At 44.7% G+C, this 25805-nt stretch overlaps 2 protein-coding genes across 2 annotated transcripts; one reads left to right on the top strand and one right to left on the bottom strand.

The window, feature by feature from the left end:
- Nucleotides 1-3964: 3964 nt before the first annotated feature.
- fam83d (family with sequence similarity 83 member D) lies at nt 3965-8371 on the bottom strand. The gene is made up of 4 exons (XM_071917466.2): nt 7783-8371; nt 5926-6093; nt 5612-5736; nt 3965-5410 (listed from the first exon to the last, which is right to left on the bottom strand). Exons 1-4 carry the CDS (start codon nt 8263-8265, stop codon nt 4483-4485), a joined length of 1704 nt encoding a protein of 567 aa, XP_071773567.2. The 5' UTR covers nt 8266-8371; the 3' UTR covers nt 3965-4482.
- Nucleotides 8372-10669: 2298 nt separating this feature from the next.
- On the top strand, nt 10670-24824 carry zhx3a (zinc fingers and homeoboxes 3a). The gene is made up of 3 exons (XM_071917470.2): nt 10670-10953; nt 19915-22849; nt 23329-24824. Exons 2-3 carry the CDS (start codon nt 20121-20123, stop codon nt 23360-23362), a joined length of 2763 nt encoding a protein of 920 aa, XP_071773571.1. The 5' UTR covers nt 10670-10953; nt 19915-20120; the 3' UTR covers nt 23363-24824.
- The last annotated feature ends 981 nt before the right edge of the window (nt 24825-25805 follow it).

The raw sequence follows: 25805 nt of genomic DNA, 5'->3' as shown, positions 1-25805 counted from the left end.
GCTGTTTTCTAAATTAAAAGAAGGCTCTGAAATTCTTAGATCCAGCCCTGCTTGTTCAAGCTGATAATAAAGGACAAGTGTGTGTGTGTGTGTGTGTGTGTGTATGCATAGCTGCGTGTGCATGCGCCTGCCAATGCGTGTGTATTTGTGTATGGGTGCGCACACCTGTTTAGGTGTAGGGTAAATGTAATTGCTAAACACACAGTAAGAGGCTGACAATTTTTAGTGATGCCAAATGGTGCCTCTGGGACTGACTATAGCTCACAATCTGACTAATGAAGGCCAAGTAATCAAGCTTCAACCTCATCAGCCATGTTTGGAGTAATTAAAAGGTTTATGTTTAGCATCAGGAGAGCCATTTCACTCTGTCAATCAGCATCGGTGAGCAAGCTTGACTTTTGTTACTTCGGGTGACCAGTGCCAAAAATCTGAACATTTTACATGAATTCTCACTTCCCTCCTTGTTTATTCAGTTATGCCTTAATAAATGCCATTACAAATGCATTGTGATGATTGTGCTACAGTCAGAGGACCAGTCAATACCTTCACACCCGGGCACCATGGGAGCCTGTATAAATGTACAAGGTGATGGATATAAATCCAATAATCAATTGGATGGCTGTTGCTGTCTGTCTGCATCATCCTGATCTATTTTGTCCAATATGGGACCAGTAAGGAGGTGAAGGGGAGGAGTTAGTGTCATGATGCTTCCAAGATACCAGACAACACCCTGCCCCTTACTTTGACCACTCTACATCTCCGTTTCTTCACATATTAAGAATTACAGGATTTTCTAAGGGAATAAACATGTCAGGTAAGGGAATAAACACACAATACACATACAGTGCAAACCAACTCACACTTACATACAATATAAAACAGCAAGCTATTACACTGGCATCTGACATTTACTGTAACTTACTATAACTGAGAAGAAATAATGATCATTACTACTCTACCGGCACATACAAGGTTAATTCACATCTGCATAATTGTGATCCGTGATAGCACAAAATAGGATACATGTGTTGTTGACTAACTGGATTAGGTTTTAATGCAATATTTGGTGGGATATAATGTTACACCCTGACAGCCTGGATTTTACCCAGCATGCAGCAGGAGAGGTTCCGCCACTACAGTTCTCCAGGGAGCATAAGTGACCTGAAGAGGACACCGGTCGGTGGCTGTTTGTATACTCAGGCTGCGACTATCCCATCTCAAAAAATGTCATTTTTAAAGCATTTCTGCTGTTTAAGGTAACACACAGTGTGAAGAGGCTTGAGAGAGAGAGACATGCAGCAAAGGTGGTGAGCTGGAGTCTGACTTTTTGAGTATGTGGTACAAGCCTGAGCCCACTGAACCACCAGGATGCATCCACAATCCCACCTTTAATTAATGAAGATAAATCTCTGTCTTCAGATGAAATAGCTGGAGTTCAGCAAAGTCTTTCCAGTCTTTCAACTTTAAACAGCCTGAGTTAGTGCTGTTTTTCTACATTAATTGTTCTATTCTAAATAAACCAGTGGTATTTCCAGAGTGTATGCCCTAACACTCCTCTATGAAATGGAACTGAGTCAGGACACAATAAACCAAAACGCACAGTAAGCGTTTCATAGCCAAGGATAGGGCTCTCTCTGGTGGCTAAGGACTGGTATTGTTGCTGCTGATTCTCCATGAAGAATAGGACACCAGCCAATGAATAGGAACTCTATGAAACCCTGTCGAGGAATAAGGATATCGATTAAACAGTAAATCACAGACATATTTTGCTAATTGTCATTTTGTGAAGTAGGATATGCGAGCTCTCTGTTTACCAATGAGCTGAACCTAATAGGTGCAGACTGTTGTGTTGTGGATCCCCTACTGCTTCCTTGATTACAACCACAGTGGTTGCATTGCAACAGCCAATTAAAATCAAATACCATTCTCTCACATATTACCACTACTGCATTTACTGGTAGATCAATTCCCTTTAGCTGCACCATTTTACATAATGAATGCGGAGGGGTTTGATATGTTTGCCTGGTAGGAGATACACACACCACAGGAGGAGTTGGTGAAATTCCCGCTGTTCTTGTGTTATTGTCAGATAATAATTTGCACACTGTATTTAGAGTGGATGGTAATGATCTGACATGTTGTAAATTAAAAACATTTGTAACACTGGTGTTTTTTTCATATTCATTATTAAAGTTGTACTGCACTACAAGAGTGTATAGTTAGTGGTTACTATAACGCTTTATTCTGATTTGAAAGTTTTCATTACAGAAAATATCCCCACTGGCAGTATCAACTATATGCACATAATATCAGTCAATATTGATACTGATGATATTGTAATTAATCAATCAATTAATTAATTAATACTGAACAAGCCATCCCTGTGACGCTCAATAGGAATATGTGGGTTAAGACAATGAATGAATGGATGGCTGGATGAATGAATGAATGAATGAACAAGCCATCACAAAAATAATTAATGTATAATTACTATAATTACTTGGTTAGCACTGCAGAATGCACAGTGGTGGGAAAAGTAGATGTATCCTTTCTTGAAGTAAAAGAACAAATAACCTGATAGAATAGCAATGAAAGTCCAGCATACAAATAATCAAGTCAAGTATGAAATATATTAAATGTAATCAAGTGTCATGTAAATGTAAATGTTCATGTTTGATATCATGTATTTGGTGCAAGGAAGTGTTCCATCTTCAGAGCATTAATCTACAGTATTTTGACATAAGGGGTCAGTAGTCCATCATACTCGCCCTGATTGCATCCTGTGATAGATGAATGGAAGTTGAAAGTGCAACCTTTTTATGAAGTGATCACATGATTTCCAATGTAATGTTTTCCAAATTAGCCAGTAAATGCATGTGTCCGCTGTAGAATAAATAGTAGGATATTTGCTTTGAAACATGGAGTAAAAGTATAGTGTCCTACATGTGAAAATATTGAATTGCAGGTACCTCAACACATTAGTTAACTACAATACTTGAGTAAATATATTAACCTCTTCTTCACCTCAAAGTATAACCTCTTGATCAGCTACTGGTTCCTACTCTGTCATGTAGTGAAGACACACTGAAGGGGGCTCCTTTGCTCCTTTATTTGTGTGCAAATCTTCTTGGGATCGAATAGTTACACCTCATCTCCTCAGTATGGTTAAACATTACTCACGTAAAACTCAGAGTGAGTAATACATTTATAACCCAGGCAATCTAAACACATGTCTCAATGGAGCCACGACATTGGCTTGTCTGGATCATACACACTAGGACCTTTGTGCTCAAGTGCAAGGTAGGAAGGCACAAGAACACTTGGTCCATGCCAAGCTCAATTATGTGGAAATTCAGAATAACTTAAAGTAGACTGTTACTATGCTGCTCTGTTCACATTAACATCATGATATGGCACAAAAACCAACCTTCTGCTTCACTCCTGCTGACCATTTTTGGCTATTGCACGGCCTGAATTCAATTTTGTTCTCGAGGAAAATGTTGATAGGAATCTGTAGGCTTATGGAAACTGAATATAAAACTTGAGAGTAGAGTAAGGAATCATCAGTTGTAAAATCCCATCTGTGTGTGTAGACAAGCATTCATTTAGCATTCAGCCTAATCTATGGTAGTAATCTATGACAGAGCTTCTTTCTCCAAATTCACCCTGGACAGCAACTCTGATTGGCTAAGTAATCAGCGGAAGTGCCAGTATCACAGATGCTGTCTCTCAACTAATTGCATGAAGGCACTGCAGTGCATAAGGCGCAGGTGTTCGTTCACTTTGTTAAGTCACTTTGGCGCGTTTTACTTGCTTGTGTATCCTGGACTCTCTGAGCAAATATTCTCTAAGCTATTCATCACCAGAATGTGATTGCAAATGAAACTACATCGGGGCTAAAAGTGTACACAATGGGTGGATTACTGGTAAGTGTGAGAAAAGACCAAAAAAAAAAGCCCACTCATCTAAACAAATACTACTTTATTCATTAGCAAGGCACAGTGAGAGCCAGCTGCTCTCTGGAATCATGTTCAGATGCAGCTACAGCAGCCAAATCTAATTCAAATAACCAGGACAACCATACCTTACAGAGGACTTATTTTTTCCATATACAATTCATTCTCACTCATAGTGTATATTTCTTCTCTCTCAGTAGACAATATTCATTAAATTCACATGGTCAAAAAACAATTATTGCACCGTGTCTACCCTTAAAATAAGACTTTCTGGGTGATATTGGTGACAATTCCCTTACAATCTTGCGTTACCATTACACCAAGACTTGCTTAGACATGGACATGAGGTACACAGAAAGAAAAGGACAAAAGTGGCCATTGCAGAAAGAAAAGTTTAAATACAGTAGAACTAAAATTCTATTGCATAAGCCACCCTTGCATTTGACAGTATTCCCCTAATGAAACCGTGTGACAGCTCTTTCCCCAGCACCCTCCATCCTCCAAGCCCCTGCGGCCAAAAGACCAACTAGTGTGCACATCTGGCTCTTGGCCACGTGCCCATGCCCACGCTTTCACCAAGCAGCCTGGGGTTCGGTCCCTGCCCGCACTCTTTCTGTGCACCGTGTCCTCTGTGAGCGCCAGGCCCCACAGGCACGTTGGTGACGTCCGCCAGCTCCCACCGCTGGGACAGCGCGCTCACCATGTGCTCCAGCTTGGTGCGGATGGTGGAGTAGTGGCACTGGCGCTCTGTGGTCAGCTTGTGGAAGCGGTCCCTCAGGTGGCCGTCTGGAGCCGCTGAACCGCGGCGGGCGGGAGGCCGGCGGTCGGCAGCCCGGCGGGAGGAGCTCCGTCTGGGAGATGGAGAGCTGGAGTCGGAAGGGAGCGGAGAGGCGGCCCGGTCCTGGGCGGTGAGGTCGGGGGGGTTCCTTGTGTGCTGCGGGACGCTCTCTGGGTCGGTCTGGGCGTCGCTGTCCGCCGTGGGCCAGCTGGTCTGAGTGGAGACGTGGCAGGACGGGGCGGCGGGGGTCACCGGCTCCACCGCTGCAGGGAAACACTGGACGGCGCTACCGGCCAGGATCTCTTCCTCTTCGTGCTGCTGCTCCTCGCCTATGGTGGAGGAGTCGGACGCTGGGATACTTTTGCGGCCCGTCTCCCCGGTCGGAGGTTCACAGGGGGGCTGCGCTGCCGGGGTGTGGGGTTTACGGTTGGGTGTGCTGGTCAGACACAGCGGCTCTGTGGGCCTCTCCCTGGCCGTGTGACGGGAGGAGGTGACTGGGTGTTTGATGAGGAGGTGCTCGTACACCCCGCTGTTACGAGCAATGGGAGGAGCCCGAGTGTTGACGGGCAGAGATTGGGCGTAGAGGATGCGGAACTCCTCATCAAAGTTCTCTGTGATCTGGCCAGAAAGCTCAATCAGGTTGCTGCTGTTCAGTCGGCCATCTGTCCAGTTGAACCTGCACACAGGAATGGGATTTAGCAACACGCATGACTGCCAGTTCGTGGGCCAGTTAACCCAAACCCCAGAAGAGAAATGCATTACTTGAGAGTTTTGGTATGCCTGGGATTTTTATCACTACGCTGCATAATGAACTGTCATAATTATCCTATTATCCTATCATTTTTGAGTTCAGGGAAGTTGGTAAATGAGTTGTTACCTGTAGGAACCTGTAGCCACTCTGTTTCCATCAATCAGCATGAACCGTTCATGAACCTTCCCGGTAATCCTTGCTCCTGATCTCATGTAATAAGTTGTACCAGTTATGGTTCGCACTCTCATTTGCTGTAAGGATGAAAAAATTTTAAAAAAAAAATTTTAAAATAGGGAGGAGGGGGGGTTAAATAGGATTCAAGCCGGTTAAAGGTCACATAAAATCTTAAAGGGCACAGTTCCTATCAGTTTGATGGCATCCGGTGTCTGTGTTGTGATGCACACAGAGCCACACCCTGCATTACTAAACCAACCACATACCCGAAGGTCATCCAACCGCACATTGACACTGCTGCACATCTTGAGGAAAGCGGGAGCACATGATTGGTCAAGGAGGATGTAGACGGGGACTTTGCGTTGCGTGCACGCCTCCTGAAGATCCCTAAAGATATCCAGGTCTGTCAGAGAGTCTGTAACTATGGCAATCACCTGCAATGGAAAATTACAGAGGTAATATAATAGAATTCATTTGAGGCTGCAGCCTTGCTCTTCCAGACATAGCGCATGATTGTGTTTTCATTATTATCAAATGCAGGGCCTTATTCAAACACAGAGCTGCGCATCTCTGTCGGACACACTCTGTGTAATGTGCGCGCTGATGAGCTTTCTATCGACTGTGGTCTGTTACCATGGCAATCGGCTGTAACGCTTGGTCAGCAAACAAATGACTTTTATAGAGGAGACAAGTAGGCACACTGTAGGGCTCTTCTACATTTTCTGAGCTGCAATTTGAGACTGAGGTTTCTTTTTTTCACAAGGAGGGATGGAATTTTACATTCTGTTGTAAAGGTTGTGCAGTGTGTGGTGGATTAGACGCCGATTTGGACAGATCTCAGATATATTGCTTCAAGCTGCTGGTATCCACATGTGGCTTAATCAGGGTTTACCCAGTTTATTTGGTATCAACAATGTGTGTTTATTTTTAAGAAAATGGGTAAAAAAACAGCATTTCCTTTCACAGAGATACAGAAAGCAAGCTGCTCTTATGAGCCAGTCAGTGACAACTGTGTACAGGCAGGCAGGGTGCGTGGCTTTCACAGTGGCTTCTTTGTCGTACAAAGGCTGTGTGCGGTGGTTTTACATTTCAATATCACAGTCAGACAATAACGTTTGGTCCGGATACGTTTCCAGGGTTCCCACCGGGTGCCAAGAGATCAGCATATATACCACTAACCTCACTATCTTTAGCTCTAAAGCCATCCACACCTGCACTGAGAGGATATCCAATGCTTAAGGCATTATAATGAGAGGGAATGCAAACTTTCATGTTGGGAAGCAAAGCAAGTTGAGGCACATCTGGAAGGCAGGCCGTATACAGGCCTGATGTGCTGCTGTGAGCCGCAGACTCTCTTCAAGCTGGAATGTTTCTTTTCCCAACATGTACATCACCATGAATAGGCATGGATTTTTATTTGTTTTTTTTGTCATTGGATGTTTTATGAAGACTAAAAAAAAACCTAAGCCTCTAAAATGGGAGGCTGATCAAGGAAGCCAGATACCATGGGGACTAGCTGTCTTATGGTTGAAAAAGCATAGGCCTCTTATATTTTAAGGATGGCACAAAGAAATACTCACATTTGTCATTTGAATATTTTTTGAAGCCGAATAAACAGCCTCATTAATTTTGTAGCTGGAGCCTATTTGATAAAAAATTCCTAATCTTTTAATACATTTTAGAATGATACAAATATATACTACTACTACTATACTACATGTTTATTATATATAGTACAGTATAAATATATTGCATATATTTACTATAGTAACTATTTACTTAGTTACTAGAATAAATACATGCTAAAAAAGTCCCTAAAGGAATATTATAGTATCATTAATATATTAGCAGATTTAAAAAATACATCAAGTATGATCAGGTCACTACAAGCAAACTGAAGGCACATTATACATCCCTATAGGAATACTATAATATTGAGTAGGCCTACCACAGACACACTATAATTCCCTATAAGCCCTATAGGAATATTATAGAATTTTTTTTTTAGGGGAATTATGAAATCAGTTATATAAATTATGAATAACTTCCAAGAAACTTAGTAGGCCAATCAATAAAGTAAAGCATGTAGTTTAGGGTTGGTTTAATTCAAACTTTCTTCATACCTCTTTGGCACTTTTGATCATGCGCCTCGCAGCCTCCTTGCAGCTGTAGATGCATTCCCCGTAGCTGGGCTGGAAATGCGCGACGGCCCGGGTCACTCCCCGGTACGAGCCGGAGGTGAAGGCGGGCCAGCCGATCTCCAGCAGCGGGGGCTCCACGTCCGACACCTCGGGGAAGTACGTGACGGAGGAGCAGTCCACTGAACCGGTGACCGACTGCTCCAGCATCAGGTCCTCCCCGTGGACCGACACGCACCGGGGGAGCACCGCGGAGCCCCGGATCCGCCGGATCTCATCGTCGGACAGAAAGTTGGGGATCCTCTCTTTCTTGAGGAAGTCCAGGAAGGTGTCGACCCCCCCGGACAGCAGCTCCTCCAGGGCCAGCCGGTGTCTCTCGTTGTACAGCTCCTGCAGGTTCGGGTCGGTGTCAGTCTTTTTTGAACCCCACTTCCAAGGTGAGCCGTCTAAGCTCTGCGACAGGGCCATAGTTTGGGCTCCTCACTTGTCCCCCCACTTTTTCCAACAGGTCCCAACGTACCGCAGGTGACAGGTAACGTTGTTAACTAAAGGTGTAGGAAGACAAATTTGTATTTGGATGTTTCCCTCCGCTCCTGCCCGTCGGTGCTCCGTATTGGCTGTCGGACTGTTGTCAAACCAGAATGGCGTCTCCAGGCTCGCCCTGGAAGACTGTCACTCTAATTCAAACCCGGCCTCATTGGCTCATTTGGAGGCAAACAAACCTCCAGTACGTCCCTCTGCTCTCCCGTGATCCGGTTACACCAGAGAGAAAGGAGGAAAAAAAATAAAGAGCTCTCACTCCACCCCTATTTCCGGGTATCACAAACATCACCAGAGCACTCGTTTAAAGGCGCTACGTGTCACATGTTTAAACGATACATCATTGTCAAATCACTTGTGATACCTTGCTATAACTATCGTAAACAAATGAGACCAGGCATGAGTGTTTCTCGAAATTAAGACCACATTTCCCATAAACCCCGGTGCTTCCTGTCACAAAGAGGCTCTTTGCTTCTTCAGTGGAAGTCTTTCTCTTCTGCTTTACTGAAGAGGATAAACGTGTTGGAAATGATTCTCCATCGGCCTTTTTGCTCCATCCACCATCTGCCGCTGCGAGAAACTCCTGCAACATGCGACCCGGTGGCACACAATGTAAAATGCAGTGTGGAGGCCAGCAGAGGCTGCCAATCTTCTTGGCAACGGTGTTGTTTGTTCCATATTAATGTGTTAAACACTTATTGATGTCAGAATGCTCCCAGTTGGGTCCACATGGCGGAGGACAAATGTATTAAAACAAACATTCCATGTCCATTTCTTTATTTCTTGAGTTGTTCAGATACATTTTGTAATCAAAGGGCTCATCAGAAAGCCATGTGGATATTCACAATGAATGTAGCTGTTTCATTGGGATGCACACTCTTGGGTAAATTAGGTATGATTCTTAAAATGGGTAGTTATAGGCTATCTAAACTAGACGAACTGTGGTAGGCTACACAAGCAGCAGCAGGGATGCTCCTCTTCCTCCATCTGTGCAGGTTGGTATTGAGGGTTAAGCCCCACTTCTGCAGGCCGGAAAGAGGTGCAGGTGTTTTGTTCTACTGTGGAGTGATTGCTCTTCTTAATAGACAATCTTGGGTTATCCTGACTGTACACAGCCACAGCTACAGGCAACGTCTGAACTCAATCATCACAAACTGGGAAGGGAGAGCAAAAACACGTTTGCTTAAACACAGGAGGCCTGTATAGAGGCCTGCACGGTCATACATTACGACGGATCAATAAAATGTTATTTTCTATGTTGCACTCTATACCTGCTTGACTTATACAAGACTCCTTAATGAATAGTCACTATAATATTACTATAATGTTCCTTTACAGTGTGTCTGTGGTACTCAGTAGTGAGTTTATGGTGACCTTTTCGTACTAAATTGTATTTCTATCTCCTATGGTATCACTATAATATTCTCATAATATTCCTTTACTATAGAGACTTATGGTTTTGCTGTATTGTTTGTATAATATCCTTCTAAAATGTATAATAGGATTACTATAGTTCTTTTTCGGGATACTATCAATAACCTGATTCTATCAGGCCTTCATTCTGAATATGATGTGTTGGCTGTTTATGGATAGGTTGGTCACTATAGTGCGCTTGGCTCAGTGCGCCTTTACGCACAGAAGGCCAACAAGGTCATGAGGGTCACGGCCGTAAAAAACCCTGTTTTGTAGAGCAAGACAACACCTTGCCTTGGTAATTTGATTAATTAAGTTTTGTACTTTTATATTTTGGTAAAAATAAAAATAATAATAATAATAATAATTACACTGAAGCAATTACAATTACTCTGCAACTGCGTAATTTGGTGTGTCACCATTACGCGTGTGCGTAAAAGTCTATTTTAAGCCGGTAGGCTAATAGGCCTGTGCTTGAAATGACAATTCCCACAACGATTAATATTCACAGTAGGCCATCAAGAGTTTTTCTAAAGATGGCAGCATGTATTGAAAAAGCATGCGACCTAATTAAAAAGACCTTTATGGTGACAAAACTGACTGAAACGGGAGATCACTGAATCCTTCACAAATCCCACATTTACACAATAAATTCCATCTGTTTAGTATCTCCGTGGCGCCATTGCAGCTATGTATAAGCCATTCTCTTAGAGCATTGCCTTACCCCTAGAACGACATACCCAAATGTGCACTGGGCTCAGTATACGTCCTCCCCCCGCCCCCCGCCCCGCCACACACACACACACACACACACACACTCGCACACACATCCCCATCCCCTCCCCGCCCCTCTCCAAAATTTTAGATGAAAGGGCTTTTGGATTTTGGGTGACGCTCTGAATCACGTGTTCATAGGAAATACACTCGCTATAATTTTTTTTGGAGCTGCCTCGTCCTGCACCGCCGACCATAGTTGTTTTGCCGTCTCCATACAGTGTGGATGAGGGGTGGAGAGGTAATGTAATGTAATGTACCTTGCCGTGGTCACTGACGGGTTCACGCCAGTTCACCGGGTTCACTTGAGGAGAGCTCCCACCCCCTCCTCGCCTCCTCTTCTTCTCAAAGCGCAACGATCGGAGCTAATCCAATATTATTCATTTATATATTAATGTCGGATCCCATTTTCCCCGGCCGACTGTTAAGGTAAGCTCGCATCTACTCTTTAAAAAGCCGAATCGCGCTTATTATTGGCGAGGCGCGACCCCCAAGTTGTTTACTGAAATTATGGCTCGCTGTTGAATATTGAATTTTCATCTGGTGCCGTAGTCATGGCAGTTTATATGAAGTCGCCAATGTATAAAATGGCGACAGTAGGTGGAGGGGGGAGTGGAGGATTTTTTGGGAATATTCATAAGGTTATATAGCCCTCTGAGAGTGGCAGATCGCCTTTGGCAAGTAAGCTCCGAGGCAGTGTTTTGCCCCACAGCCTTGTGAATGGAGAGAAACGGGTTAACTCGTCAGTTTGTTACAGTTACAACAATGTATCCTCCGTCCGTCTGATTTAGCGCTCCTCTCACGCTATACAATGTGGCGTATCTGCTTATTTTATTGCACAACGCGCTGTATTTCCCCTCTGTAGTCCAAGTGTGAGTGTTTTTAGTTGTGAAAGACTTTTGAAAACAGGGCTATAGCGTGGTTATCGACTGATCTATGAAGGCTCGGTGTCCATAGATGTTCAAACTGCATGCGAAGTATCAATTTTCATCTATTGATCGCGAACTCCCAGCAAATCCCTTCCTCCTGCCAGAGCAGAAAAGGTAGGCCTGTATCTCTATGCACAGGACTCTTTCTTTCATTTCCTCGTCTTCCTCCTACCAACATGTGCTGCTGCCTTACTCCACACACACACACATTGAAACATACAGTATCCGTACAGCTGCTGCTTTTCCGAGCAGACTATTTTGCAAACTGTGGATTATGTCAGTGAGCCATTCTATTTAAAATATCACTTCCTGTACAGTCACATTTTCTCTCTGTACATTAATGTTGAGCCAGCTTTGAATGCCATGTGTCTCCCTCTCCCTCAGGGGAGGGACCTCTGCTGACTAATGTTGCCTCAGTGTATCATGTGTGGCTCCTGTGTCCAAAACATCACACAGAGCCCCAAATTGTCCTAGCAACTCAACAAGCATTATTAATTGATATTTTGGTGGTTATTATTTAAATCATTTAAGCCTATACGCTTGTTACGTATAATCTAGGTTATTAAACCTACTGTGCAACACATCTGCCATCAAGATTTTCCTAGCAGAGTAGGCGCATGGATTATGGAGTGGAACCTCCAAGTGTGGCGGAGCACACAGACCAGGCTCCAGTGGATATTTTCTGCACTCAGATACATTTGCAGGCGTGTGTGATGACAGACAAAACAAAGGTAGATGAGCTCTCACTGCGCGGCTCCGGTGGACCGGGTTCAGCCCGGTCCGGTCAGTCGGTGTGTTTGTGTGCGGAGGGTTTCACTCCTGCAGGACGGTTACACCGGGGGAATGTCAATTCCCTTTGTGGATGCCTGGGAACGCTCTTCCATCTCCCTTCTCGGAACTGCTCTAATGAGGCCAGGCATATTGCCTTTCATCCCTCACTCCCTGCAATTAGGCACAGCTCACAGTTTTGGTTGTGGCCATAGCGGAGTGTTTGTATACACAGACACAATGTAATGGGCCAGGAGTGCCCACTCCCCGCCACAAAAAAGGCATCTGCACATGCCACTCATTTACCTGGAATACTGTACTTTTAGGCTTTGGTGTTCCGATTTGTACCGGCAGTTAGATAATATGTTCATGTGTGCCGCCCACAGTTCACTGTGGATCTCCTGCCAGAGAATACTGAGGAAGGTCATATGGTCATGATTTGCAGTTTTAGCTGACATGGAGTGTATAACATTCCTTTAGTTCAGAGAAGAAAATCAACTATCTAATGCCAACCAGATCTATTTCCCAGCCGTTTTTTTTGTACAAACAAGCATTCATGATAACGGCATACCTCATGGTCCTCATAGAATAGTCTCCGGAGCACAGTACCGAGTCCTATTTTCCCCACCAGAAAGGACGGCATTCTATACAGATTCACTTTTATTCGGGGCTTTCATCCTTTCGTATTGCTTTTGTCGTAGAGACCGACGCCGTATCGAAGCCCAGAGCGCTCAAAAGCCTTACTGAAACAGCATGTTTGCACAGTTCCAACCAAAAGAAACTTCTATGCACTCGTGGAGGGAAAAAACCTTGGGGCTAGTGGGGAATGAGCCCCTACCACTTTCTCTGTCCCATGCAAGAAAGGTTCGGTCAGCAGGAGCTGGCATTTGCCAAGCTTTGGCAGTTGTAAGAGGCTGTGATGTCAGCCATTTTAGGATGGACAGTACAATGTGCGGTATGCCGCCATCTTTCTTCCTTTTCTTCTTAAGTTGCCAAATCAATGCCTGTAGTCTTGGCTACAGAACTGAAGGAGTTATTCATCAAAAGTGATGAAAAAGGATGCATGACTCAGAATTTTTTTTCCCCTGCACACCATGGTTTATTTGTCTGTCATTTATCTGGGCCACAGATAGAGGGTTTGGAGAACAATGTAAGATTTCAAGAGTGAGCGCTCACCATAACAGAAAACAGCAGCATTCAACAAAGATGCTCAGACGGGCAGAATGCGGCCCGACACACTGTACAGCCTCGGTCCCCAGGCCTCCATGCTGATTTTACAAGACAATAACATTGACAGGAGGTCATTTACAGTGTGTGCAGCTCCGATTTTTCTGTTATTAGCCCGCTGTCGTAAATATTATAAGAACAGTGGCGCAGGAATTTCTGCGTCGCGACAGCCTAATTGAAAAAGAAAAACCTGAGTCTTTATTACTAACCTCGCCCAAGTTATCTGAAACAGACTAGACCATGAATGGACTTTTCAAAGATGGCTGGCAGGGCATGTGGATTAAGTTTGTCCTGCACCGGATGCAGTCCAAGGAATTCAGTGTGTGTGTGTGTGTGTGTGTGTGTGTGTGTGTGTGTGTGTGTGTGTGTCTTGAGGTTGGTGGGTGTGGGCGAGTGACTCCGCTGTGTGTGTGGTGTGGTGGGCAAGGGGAAGAGAGGGGTTGCCATGGCAATGTTAACACATGAGTGGCACCACCGACTGGTCTCCCAGCGGACGGGGCTGCAGTCATGGAGGTAAGGGGGGTGAGGAGGAGGACGAGGAGCAGGAGGAGGAGGAGGAGGAGGAGACGGCTGACAACACCTGCGTCTCGGCAGACATTCAGACACTACCACACACACGCACACACACATACAAACACACCCACGTATAGAGCCTGCAGCGGAGGCAGAGCCTAAAACACACCGACGCCACAGAAGGCTGGACACGCAGCGGAGACGCGGCGGACCGGTGTGCTGTATTAGCACTGTGCTAATGACCCTGATGACTCTCTATTGTTTTTCAGCACACGTAACGCCGGAGCCCGCCACTTATTCATGCCGGCGAGAGTACAGTACGAGATGAGCCCCCCTAACTGAATCATGTCCGTCCACACTGTCCAAAAAACCCCCAAAACAACACATTACTCCACACTGACGGGCGTGATGGACACAGGAGACACCCAGACACGCAGGAAACGGAACAATCGCACTTCGACAGTCAGCCGTCTGAAGGCACCCGGCGCTGGATCACGTTTCCCTTATAAATGAGGCGCCATTGTTCCCAATCTCTGTGCACGGCAGTAATTGCTCTCTGTCTCTGGCTTATATTTGGGTGTCCAGCTGATCCACTCACATGACGTTAATCTATTTAATGGACATTTGGCAGAAAATGTCCTCCCTAAACAGATTTTTTGATCATTCAAATGTAGCTGTCAGGAGTTCCCCTCTCTGCCCCCGACCCCCCCCCCCTCCCCCCCAAGCGGATGCCAGGTGATGTTTGGCTGATTTTGAAGCCGACTCGGAAGACAGCCGCGGATCACTGTCAAGACAAATTACACGGAAAACAAATATTGTCACGAGTGAGGGAGTATTATGTCGTTCCTCCAGCTCCAGTGTGACTGCCGCATCAAGAGACTCCTTGCCAGTTTTTCAGTTCAAAGAGAGAGATTTCAGTCAGAATGGTGCAGGTGTTAAATATTGTGGAGGTGAGCAGGGAAGGTGTGTGTGTGTGCGTGTGTGTGTGTGTGTGTCGGGGGGGGGGGGGGGGGTGGAATATTGAAGCAGCGCAGTCTGTCATCATCATCAGTCATCCTCTCACTTCACTCCCAAATGTCTGAGTTTTGTCTTCCTTTGTCCTTCCTCCTCCTCCTGCCTTCACATTCTCATTCATGTGACAAGCGGCACAACAAAACACCAATCTCTGTTTGTTAATGTCAGCTGTAGGTGACCCAACAATCTGGGAGTGTCTGAATCAGTGGACTGTTTTGAATTAAATTTTAATGTCGAGCAACCACTTTGCAGCCTCGCCTCCCGGCTTCCGCTGGTAGCACTGCACTTTAGACTGGGCACGGCTTTTTCATGTAGTAATATTGTAATTACTGCAGCGATTTATGAGGCGATGAAAGGGAATAAATGCATTTTTTTTTCGTCCCCAAGTTTGAAAATTGATTGGTCGAAATGAGAGCAGCACACTCAGCTGTTTTGTCATTTAAAAGTATAGCGCACATGATTAAATATTAATGAGATGTAAATATGATATTGTTATGGAAATGACAGTGTAAGGCCACATAAGGGAGGCCTTGTGTAAATCTTAAACCTCCCCTTAAATAAGGCGGAACGTATAAGACCTTAGCCGATTTTAATCTAGTTTAATCCCATTTGTTTGGAAACGCTTGTTTTTGAAAAGTTGAATGGCTCCGGCGCGGTTTTAGCCCGGCGCACACGGCGAGGCTCTCCGCTCTGCGCCGAGCGTGGGTGTTCAGAAAGCTCGTCTGAGAGCTCCGGCGCTCTCCCTCCGCTCGGATACGACTCCCCGGGTCCGCCGAGATGAAAAGAGCTTCCTCCCTCTGTGCCGCGGAGCCGGTGCCAGTGCGAGGACATATGACACACTGGGGACAGTGATCGTCTGAGCGTTGTCTACCTCGCCGCTGAAACACGAGGCCGGGCTTTTCAGAGGGAACCATTCAATGGCTCCCTGTCTGGGAAGCCCTTGTCTTGTGTCTGATCGCACGTCTCGCTCGCTAGATAAAGCAGCCCATTCTTTTGATAGGTGACCTGATTCTTTATGTAACCTTTCTCAACTTTTGGCTTGTCTTGGGTTTTCTCATGCAGGAGGTGGAGTGCTTTTGGGGAGGGGAGCGTCAGCGCTGGGCCGGCGTCTGTGTCGTCGCAGCGTGCCGTCCCGCTCTGGGGGCCGCTGTCGGCCGCTGCACCGCACACACCCGACTGCCACCACCAAACTACCTTGTCTGGCCGCTTCGTTTTCCATCGCATGCTATTTCTGCATACATTGTGCCGTCCTCTTTGACAAAATGAATCACTCGAAAATGGGATACGGAGAGCGCAGCCACACTGAGCCAGTTTTTATGAAACACGAGTCTGAAGTTATATAGCATAATAAGATCTCTCACACAGATGTTTTAGATGTGCATGACTACATCCCTCTGCTGCGTGAGAACTGTCTTCTAAATCCCCAGTTCAGTGGAACAAACTCGCTGAACCCCGTGTCCTCAGCAGGGGTTAATCGACTGCGCCGTCAGAGGGTATCATGACCTCTCCGGCGGCGAAACATACAGCACATGCCCGCGTCTGGATGCAGTGAACCGGGATTACTGCATAAGATGCTGGTGACCTAGTTTTTTCGTTGTTTGTTTGTTTTGTTTTGTTTCTGGGGTTTTTTTTGGGGGTTTTTTTCTGTCAGAAGGCAGCCGTCATTAGAAATGAAAAAGAGGCAGTTACAAAGAGGACGTCACAGTCTGTCTGGGATCAGTGTGTACTGTTGGGCAGTCATTTGAGGTTTTTAATTCTGGAACAGGTTCATCTTTTATTTACCAGCCAGCCGGCCATGGTGAACATACACGTGGAGGCTGCAAAATGAATGCCTTTTAAAGTGCTTTTGAGGCCGTGCAAATGCGGCACGACACAAAATTTTGTCGGAAAGTATGTGACCGTGTGTTCGGTGCAGCCTACAAAATGCAGTACAAGGTGTTGGGGTACGCCGAATCTCAAGATAGACACGGTATTGGGTGGTATGGCAGTGAGTGTTTGTACAGCTGCTGTGTTTTTCCCCAAGATGAGATCAGCTCGCAGGGGGAGAAGGTATAGCCTGAGTGATATGGATAGATGATGATAGAATGAGAGCAGTTTTCAGCAGCATGTCACACATCAACACCTCTCCCGTCTCTCAGAAAGGAAGAGGGGAGAGGTATGAAGAGAGGCTGTGTGTGTGTGTGTGTGTGTGTGTATGCGTGTGTGTGGGTGCACCAACTGTGCGCGCATGTGTCTGTGTGTGTCAAGAGTTCATTTAGAGGGCAGAGAAAAGCAGAGCGATGTCTTCACTTTCATATTTTGTTATTTTTCCTAATGATTTCTTTTACATATCGTGCAGAAAATGGCTCTAAATGTTAGCCATGCAACTGAAAAAACATCGATCGGGGGTGTCCACTGTCTAGACAAAATCCCCCAAAACTCTGTTAAATGTAGAAATATTTCTAAGGGTGTATACATACACGCATGCTGGCACAGAGGGGCGTTTTTCAGTTCGTGAGACGCAGAAGAAAAGAAAGAAGTGTTGAACGCAGCAGATACAATCCGTATCCATCCTTGTAGCAGGAGTATTACAGGAAGGGAAGGTCTGAATATACGGTTTGCTAATGCATTTGGACACCTAAAGATCTGTGTATTTTGTATGTGCGCACATGCAGTGTCATGCTGGTCGAACGCACAAAAGATGCGAACGTTTGAGCCCCCCCGGCCTGTAAATGGGCCCAGATGTGTTTGCAATAACCTCATCAGACCTTATCAGAAGGTTTCATGTCGTCAACATTACTGTTGTCGCCTTACTGCTGGGACACACACTAGTCAGCTGATCGCTCCAGTAGGCTCTTGACACTACAGTATGCAGGGTGGCATGGTATAACCTCTGTCGAATGCGAAACATGGCTCAAATCCAAGCTTGGCAGCCTAATGCCTGGCCTTAATGTGAAGCACATGACAAGAAGTTGAATATGTAATGACATGCACTTGACCTACAGCACAGCCATGTATTTTTAACCCTGCATATGTTTGCTTTTACAATATGAAACAAAAGAGGAAACAGGTCAGCGTGGCCCAATGCATGTCAAGAATGAACTTTTCCCCATAAATATTCATCGTGTTTCCATTCCGAGCGTCTTTGCCAAGATTTGCATTCTTCCATGTTCAACAGACATTTGTCTGTTGAACCCCAAAATCCATGTTCACATTTTATTATAAAAAAAAAAAAATCCACAGAATTTCTGCCAATCCTTCTTTCTGTATACTGACAAGAAACAGGTACTAAGCACTTTTCTGTGGATGAACATTAGTGAACACAAACCTGAAAACTGGCATGCATATTTTTGCATATTTTTGGTTGCTGAAGATAATGTGAAACAGCTGGTAAGGTCAGATACATCTAGTACCGGCAGTATGGAGTGGTGAAGTGAGTCCCACTCAAAAGACACATAAAAAATAAAAAAAAAATCCTCAGGTAGAGGATAGTAGTGGACATTTAATTACTTTTGATATTAAATATTCCCTTAAACATTATTGGAGGCAATTTCTCTTTATTATTATTATTTGGTATTCAGCTTTACTGGATAGTTGACAGTAGAGAGATAGGAAAGATGGGATGGGGGAAAAATAGGGAAGACATGCAATGAAGGTCCCGCAGGCCGGATTCAAAACCACAATGTCATGTTTTCATGGTATGCGCCTTAGCCAACTACCCACTAGGACGCCCCAACTAACATTTTTAATTACATATTCTGTTGAATGAACAGTTAATGTAATGATACTTTGCAAAACAATAATTCAACCTATTCATAATTAATGGTGCCAAACCTACGCCGTGATCAGGAACAACAACCAAATTCACTTAGATTAGAATAGCTTCGCCAGTTTTTATGGACGTTTTTCCAGAATTTATGTAAATGTGACAGCTAGGAAAAAGTCAATGGAAATCCAAGTAAATAACTGAAACACTGACAGGCCAGCTGCTGGCTATCTTGACTGAGGCAGTGTGTGTGGTGCACCGAATTATATTTTGAAAAGCCTTATGCCTTCCACATGGCTTTGACATAATTTATGTTATCAACAATTTAATTAACATCACTTTAAAGCATGAATCATTTTGTCCATGGTCTCCCATGCCAATTAAAAGAAAGTGGGTCTAGTGAGCAAGACCCACTTCACCACTACATGTTTGTGCTTTAATATTTATTTTGAATTATAGGCATAGAAAATAGTTTTGTCCTGAAAAAAACCTTATGCATTGCACTTTTACATTAGCACTGTAGTTGCTTATAAGGCCACCGACATCGATATTTCCACCTACATTGTTACCCTACATGGGACTACAAGTTCCTTCCACTTCCACTACACCCAGCTTGCAATAATATATCATGTTTAAATATGCCAGTTTTCAATTTTGTTCTCAATAGTAAAACAAACTGCATCTACTATTTATATACACTACTGTGCAAAGGCCTTAGGAACCCTACATTTTTTTATATACATTTTGTCTTAGATGTTTATTGTATTGTATTATTTTATGTTTTCTGCATTAGTGTGTCAGTAGACTGCTCTTTATAGTACATTTTTTGATATTTAGAAACTTTTCATTTCATTATTTTTGAAAGCATCTTCGCTTTATGGATTTATTTATTTTTTACATGTGCCTAACATGTACGCACAGTTTTTAACCTATAGGTCTGGACAGTGTTTAGGTTAAATTAATCAGTTTCTTTTTTCTTATGTTTTACCCCCTCCTTTATATTTACTGTACACCATTTTGTGAACTACGCTAGTTATACTGCCAGGTCAAACTGTAACTGTAGAGGTATTGTCATCCATTTGGCAATCTTTTTACATTTTTGTAATTACCAATTTAAAGATGGAGCAAGTCTTGTAAATCAGATATTTTCATATATTTTTTCGTCTTTCTCTTTTTTTACTGTCTCTGTCACAGGTTCCCAGTGAGCTGTTAAAACACAGTTGTCCATGTGACAGGAGTCCTAAAGTGACAGAAGGCAAACATGAAGCAACACTGTGATATCATAGCGGCTGGTCCATGACACTAAACTTCATTCAGCCCTCTCCACTATCCACCCGCCCTCTGTTCTCATCAGACCGGACAACCAATCACTCACTCTCCCATCTACACAAAGCTGCACAATGGCCAGCAAGAGGAAATCCACTGTACCCTGCATGATACCATCCAAATCCAAACATGTGCGTGAGGAAATCATTCTGGGCTGTCTACCAGAACTCCTACCAACAATCCCAGAAGATAGCATACTCAGCATCTCCGGAGAGGAGTCTGGCCATTTCTCCCACAACTCCTCCAAATCAGAAGGTGGCAGTGGCAGGCAGAAAGGCGGCACATACAGCTGTCCAACCTGCCGTTTCGAGTCAAGAGACCTAAACTACTTTCTGGATCACATGCACAACTGCCACTTAGACTTCAGGGCCCAGCCCACCTTCTACTGCCTGAACTGTGGGGTGTCAGTCGTCCGCTTTGAGGCCCTGGCTCTGCATAATGCTAAAGCCCACCCTGGGATAATGGAGGGCTTGATCACTGCCTCCCTACACGTCAACAAGAGGGATGGGTTGACCACTGTGGAGCAAAGTCTCTTCACAGACAGTGGAGAGGACTACAGAGAATCTGGGATCTCCCTCACCAAAACACCAATTGCAAAGATGATGAAAGCCAAGGGGGAGCACAAAAAGATAGTGGTCTCCCACACCGTGGAGGTACGGAAGATAGACACTGGAAAGGATGTAGACCCCAGCATGCTGACAAATGTGCCTGAACTCCAAAACGGGGCTCTCAGTGTTTCTGCTGCCCCAGCTATGCCGAGGACCACTGTCGCTCATGTGATTAAGACGACAGTGTCCAATCAAGTCTTTCACCAGCACACTCCCTCCCTTTACTCCTCCCCCTCCTCTGATTCCAACAAAGACCTTCCAAAGGTGATGATCCCTCTTAGCAGCATCCCCACCTATGATGCTGCCATGGACACCAGCAGCTTTCTCAAGACCTCCTTTGGCAAGTTTCCCTACCCGACCAAAGCCGAACTCTGCTATCTAACGGTGGTCTCCGAGTTCCCCGAAGAGCAGATCAAACTGTGGTTTACTGCCCAGAGGCTCAAGCAGGGCATAAGCTGGTCTCCTGAGGAGATTGAAGAGGCCAGGAGGAAGATGTTCAACACCGTCTTCCAGGGTGGAGCACCCCAAAAACAGCCCTCTACACAAAGGCACGTCAATCACATTGTAACCCACCACACTGTCACTGCCCAGCCTGGCCAATCAGGCCCAATGGGACCAAACTACCAGATGGCCAAAGTTCCCTATGGCAGTTTGAAAGGTAGGCCCGGTGGGGTCATAGCCACACAGGCTAGCATGTCAACTAACCCCCAGGTCACCAGGGTCTCCTATTCTACCCCGGTTGTCCCCCCAAAGTTTCCATCTGTAGTCAGAACAACACAGGTACTGACCAAGAATACTCAACCCACCGTGGAGCCAGACAAGAGCAATGGCCTCAGCCTGGACATGGCTGGAAGCAGCGGTTGTGTCAGTAGCACCAGCAGCAGTCGAAGCAGCAGTAGCAGCAGTAGTTGCAGTAGTAGCAGCAGCATCAGCAGTTATTCCAGTAGTAGTAATGGTGGTGAGACTGTCACCAGGAAACTTGTGAATAACAGCAGCCCAACCAACAGCATCAACAGCATTGTCACTTGCTCTGCCAACATTAGCAATAATGATGAGCACAGCATTGCTGACATCAACAGCAAACCAAATGTCAAAAGTAACAGTACACCAATTGGATTGGAAGGTTCCAACAGTAACAAGAGTAAAGTGATCATGAATAACACCAGCAAATCTACCATCACCTGTAACAATCATAACAGCATCATCAGTCCACAAGAGCAGTCCCAAGCCACAAAGGCCAATGACGATCGCAACAACAACTATATTCACAAGACCAACAACAGCAGTATTAGCAATGACTGCCCCAGCACTGCCTGTAACGACAGTGTCCCTTACTTTAACCATGCCAGCAAATCCCCTAATGAAAGCACCAGCACCACTGTCATTACCAAAAGCAGCAGCAGCTCATCCATTTTAGATGAGGGTAAATGCAACAAGGACTTTCCCATAAAAGGCATGTCAATCTTACAGCAACTCATCAAGGAGGAGGACCCCCTTTTGGGGGACAGAAGCTGTCCAGAGCTGAAAGTTGACCCCATCAAGATCAACCTGAAGAGGCTGAAGATGAACGAACCAGAGACAAAATCTGGCTCTGAGATCGTACCTGGAGAACTCAAGCCTCAGATGGCTGAGGTGACTACTTCTCAGCCGTCCTTCTCACCCCCTTGGGGAAAGAAGACCCCGGAGCAGGTGCACATCCTCCGGCAGGTGTTCTCCAGCACCCGCTGGCCCAGCAGCCAGCAGTACGAGGAGTTAAGTGTCCGGACAGGCCTGCCCAAGTCGGAGGTGGTGCGTTGGTTCAGCGACAGCCGTTACAGCCACAAGAATGGACAGGTGAAGTGGCTGGAGAGCTATCAGCGCCTGCCTGCAGAGGAAGTGAAAGGCCGCGGAGATGCCGAAGCCGAGACACTGAAGGACCCTCCGATGGCTCAAAGGAAAATATCGGGGAAAGACATGAACAAGCACCTTGAGGGAGAAGCGGGACTGAACTCAGGGCAGCGGGTTGTATGGCAGGATTCATACTCACCGCTGCTGGGTCTAATGGGGTCAGAAGAGAGCGGAGAGCGAGGGAGAGCTGAGGAGTCAGTGCAGCCGGGAGTTTTGCAGGATCCCTGGTCAGAGAGAGCGGAGGACCACCAGCAGCCAGTGACCAGTCAGTCATTCATTGAGCAACAGACTGATGCCAATCAGGCCAGGTAAGCCGTAACGCTTGTGTCTAATGAAAGTCACTGATGTAAGCATATACTCTCGATGCTAGTGCTTTGTATCAATCAAGAAAATTTAAAAAAAAAGTGAGCCAGGTGAAGTGATGAAAGTATGTCATCTTGTTGTTTGTAGTCGTTACTGCAAGAGGTACAGTAAAAGGGAGGCAGGAGAAGGGTGTACAGGTACTCATGCTGAGTAGCTTATTCAGGCAATCAAAGGTCTGTGTTTAAGAAGCTATTTTTAGACAAGTAGGAGTCTGGGCCGTTGAATTATAGATTGTGAGAGCATGCTAATATATGTGAATAAATCATGACAATTGTCTTTGGTGAGATGGATTTCCAAGAGGCAAGTTTCTCATACCCAGGCGTTGTTTTACAATGCTTCCTCTCAAAAAGTACCTTACTTACATACAATAACTTAACAATGGCATCTACACAATTTATATTTGTGTGTGTGTGTGTGTTGATAGGGATCGTCTGAGGATGGAGCTGCTGGAGGTGTGATGAAGCAGGCCCAATCTCGCCAGAGGAACAGGATGGTTAAGTCTGGCTCGCTCCCTGGCCGTGGTCTAGAGTGTTCATTATGACAGCAGATGTGATTGTAGCTGGACCGTTGGACTCTGACTGTAACTGTGAATACCCCCCACCCCTCCTCCTCCTCCTCCTCCTCCTCCTCCTCCTCTTCCATCTGCCATCACTTCCTGCCATCGTCAAAAGAAAGAACTTCTCACCTTTGAGTCCTGTGATGTTTAAGCCTTTCATGCTTCTTTGTGGTTGTGTGGGGAGGGTGCACAATGAGGTCAGTACGAGGGATCAGACAAAAGAAAAGAAAGAGAAAAGACGCACACTGACTGGAAAACTGACTTGAATGAGGAAAGATAGGAGAGGGCCGAGAGATATTGTTTTTGGGCAGAGGGAGAAATATATATATATGATTGAAACTGCACTATAAAGGAGGGTTTGTACTGACTGGACAAACAAAAGATGTGTCAAGGAAATGTTATTGTTGGCTTTGTGATATTTTTTACTTTTTTAGCAACCAGTACTTCAGCACTGCCTTGAATTTTTCTTTTTCCGTTATTTGGTTTTTCAATTCTATTTACTCTTCTATAGTCACTGTAAGTCCAGATGCAATCAAACATGTTTTATTTAGATCTGTATAAATGTTGGTGATCACTTAGCAGTTCAGCTACACGCAAGAGACTATATACATACAATGCACTAATGAAGACAGCAATGCTAAAATCACACTGCCCCACAGTAAAGATATTGACAGCTGTGTCAAGATCAATACACTACACTGCCCTGCAAACTGAACAGAGAGAAGCCTGTCACGCTAACGTTGCCTTACTCAGCTCTGTCCATGTGTTGATATGACCTGTCTGCCCATCACCTTGCTTTCCAGCTACTGTGCTGTCCAAAATAACTTGCCAGTGCATTGATGGTCACTGTTGGTCTATATCTGTGAAAAAAAAAAAATCTTGTGCTGCTTTCTGTACACTTGGAAATGTTTAACTTTTAAGCTGTAATTGTATCAAATATTGTTACTGGCAAAATGTTCTTCAAGGCAAAATTATCAATTTGATCCCTAGACACTGACAGAGTGAGATATTGTGCTAGCTAGAGAGCCAAATGAGGAGATCTTTCCTCCTCTGAATTTTCTTGTGTTCATATAAACATACAGTCACTACATGAATCCTATTAAGCTGCATCTTTGTCAAGCTGCTAATAGCTAAGAACGGTGCTATACCATCCAAAGTGAAATTGGAGGTTGATCTCCTACCAGCAGTGTATGCACTTGTGTCGAATGTTACAAATTTATTTTGGTTTGAGATAAATGGAATCTGGACTTACGGTGTTATGATCACTTAAAACTTTTATGAAATAGTCTGATCATAAAGCACTGTTGTATCATCCTTTCTACACTTCTGAATCTTTACAGAATAAACAGAATACTCACCAAGCATTAATGTCTCATCATTTCTTCAACAACTATGGGATGAATAAGAATAACATGGAAATTGGTCAAATTATTTACTGTGATGAAAATGAAAGTCACATGGAAGTAAATACTTAAGTTTTAGACAAATGCATAGCGTCATCTGCTGGTGAGGAGCTGCTGATGCAGTTAACCACTCATGGGACATGAATTACGGAAGAAACATTTTCCGTCTGCTATCATGGCAGACAATCGTTGCCATATAAGCTATTTATTTTATCTGTAAGCTGTAATGTGTGAGTTATTAACTTTGAAATATGTATGCAAATGGTGATCAGAGCTTTCCAATTCAATAAAAAGGATGTGCACTGAGGGCAAAGTGGCTTTATTTACAAGAAAGGGGCACCGGCTTGCCAGATGTTGCCAAAGACATGAAATCCTTCCCGTGCGGGGCATAAAAGAGCTGGACAGAATAACTTCACAAGAATGCACGAGGTTGTAATGAGTCCAGTCAAGCACACCAGCACAGTTCACGCTGAATGTATTCCAGCTGGGGAGGGGAGAAGTCCTGCAAACAGAAACGGGTCATCTTCTTTCTGTAATGTAATGGGTTTTAAGTTATATATTCTTTAACCTCTGCTCTTCATTTTGTCTTTGGATTTTGTTCCACCTTGCACACTACGTGCTACAGGCTCGTAGTGGCAGCCATCGTTAGATTATGAAGAGGTCTAATGTGCTCGGGGAAGCCAATATGAGGACGCCCATAACTCTGGCAGATCTCTCCTATATGGCTGCTGGCTGCTGGTCCAAAAGCAACAGGCAGCTGTGCTTCTTGGGGGCCTCCGCTCAAGGAGAAGGGCTGTTTTTACACTCAGCTCGAGGAACATACTAGTCTGCAGAAACATCATTTAGCTCTCTTAACATGTTTACTGATAAACATTATAGAGTGTACAAAATCACAGACACCATAGATGTTGTGTTGTAGGGTTTTATTTATTTTTCAACCTA

Source organism: Centroberyx gerrardi, chromosome 5 (genome assembly GCF_048128805.1).
Source record: "Centroberyx gerrardi isolate f3 chromosome 5, fCenGer3.hap1.cur.20231027, whole genome shotgun sequence".
In the NCBI taxonomy this organism is placed as follows: domain Eukaryota; kingdom Metazoa; phylum Chordata; class Actinopteri; order Beryciformes; family Berycidae; genus Centroberyx; species Centroberyx gerrardi.
This window is presented reverse-complemented; position numbering and strand designations above follow the sequence as displayed.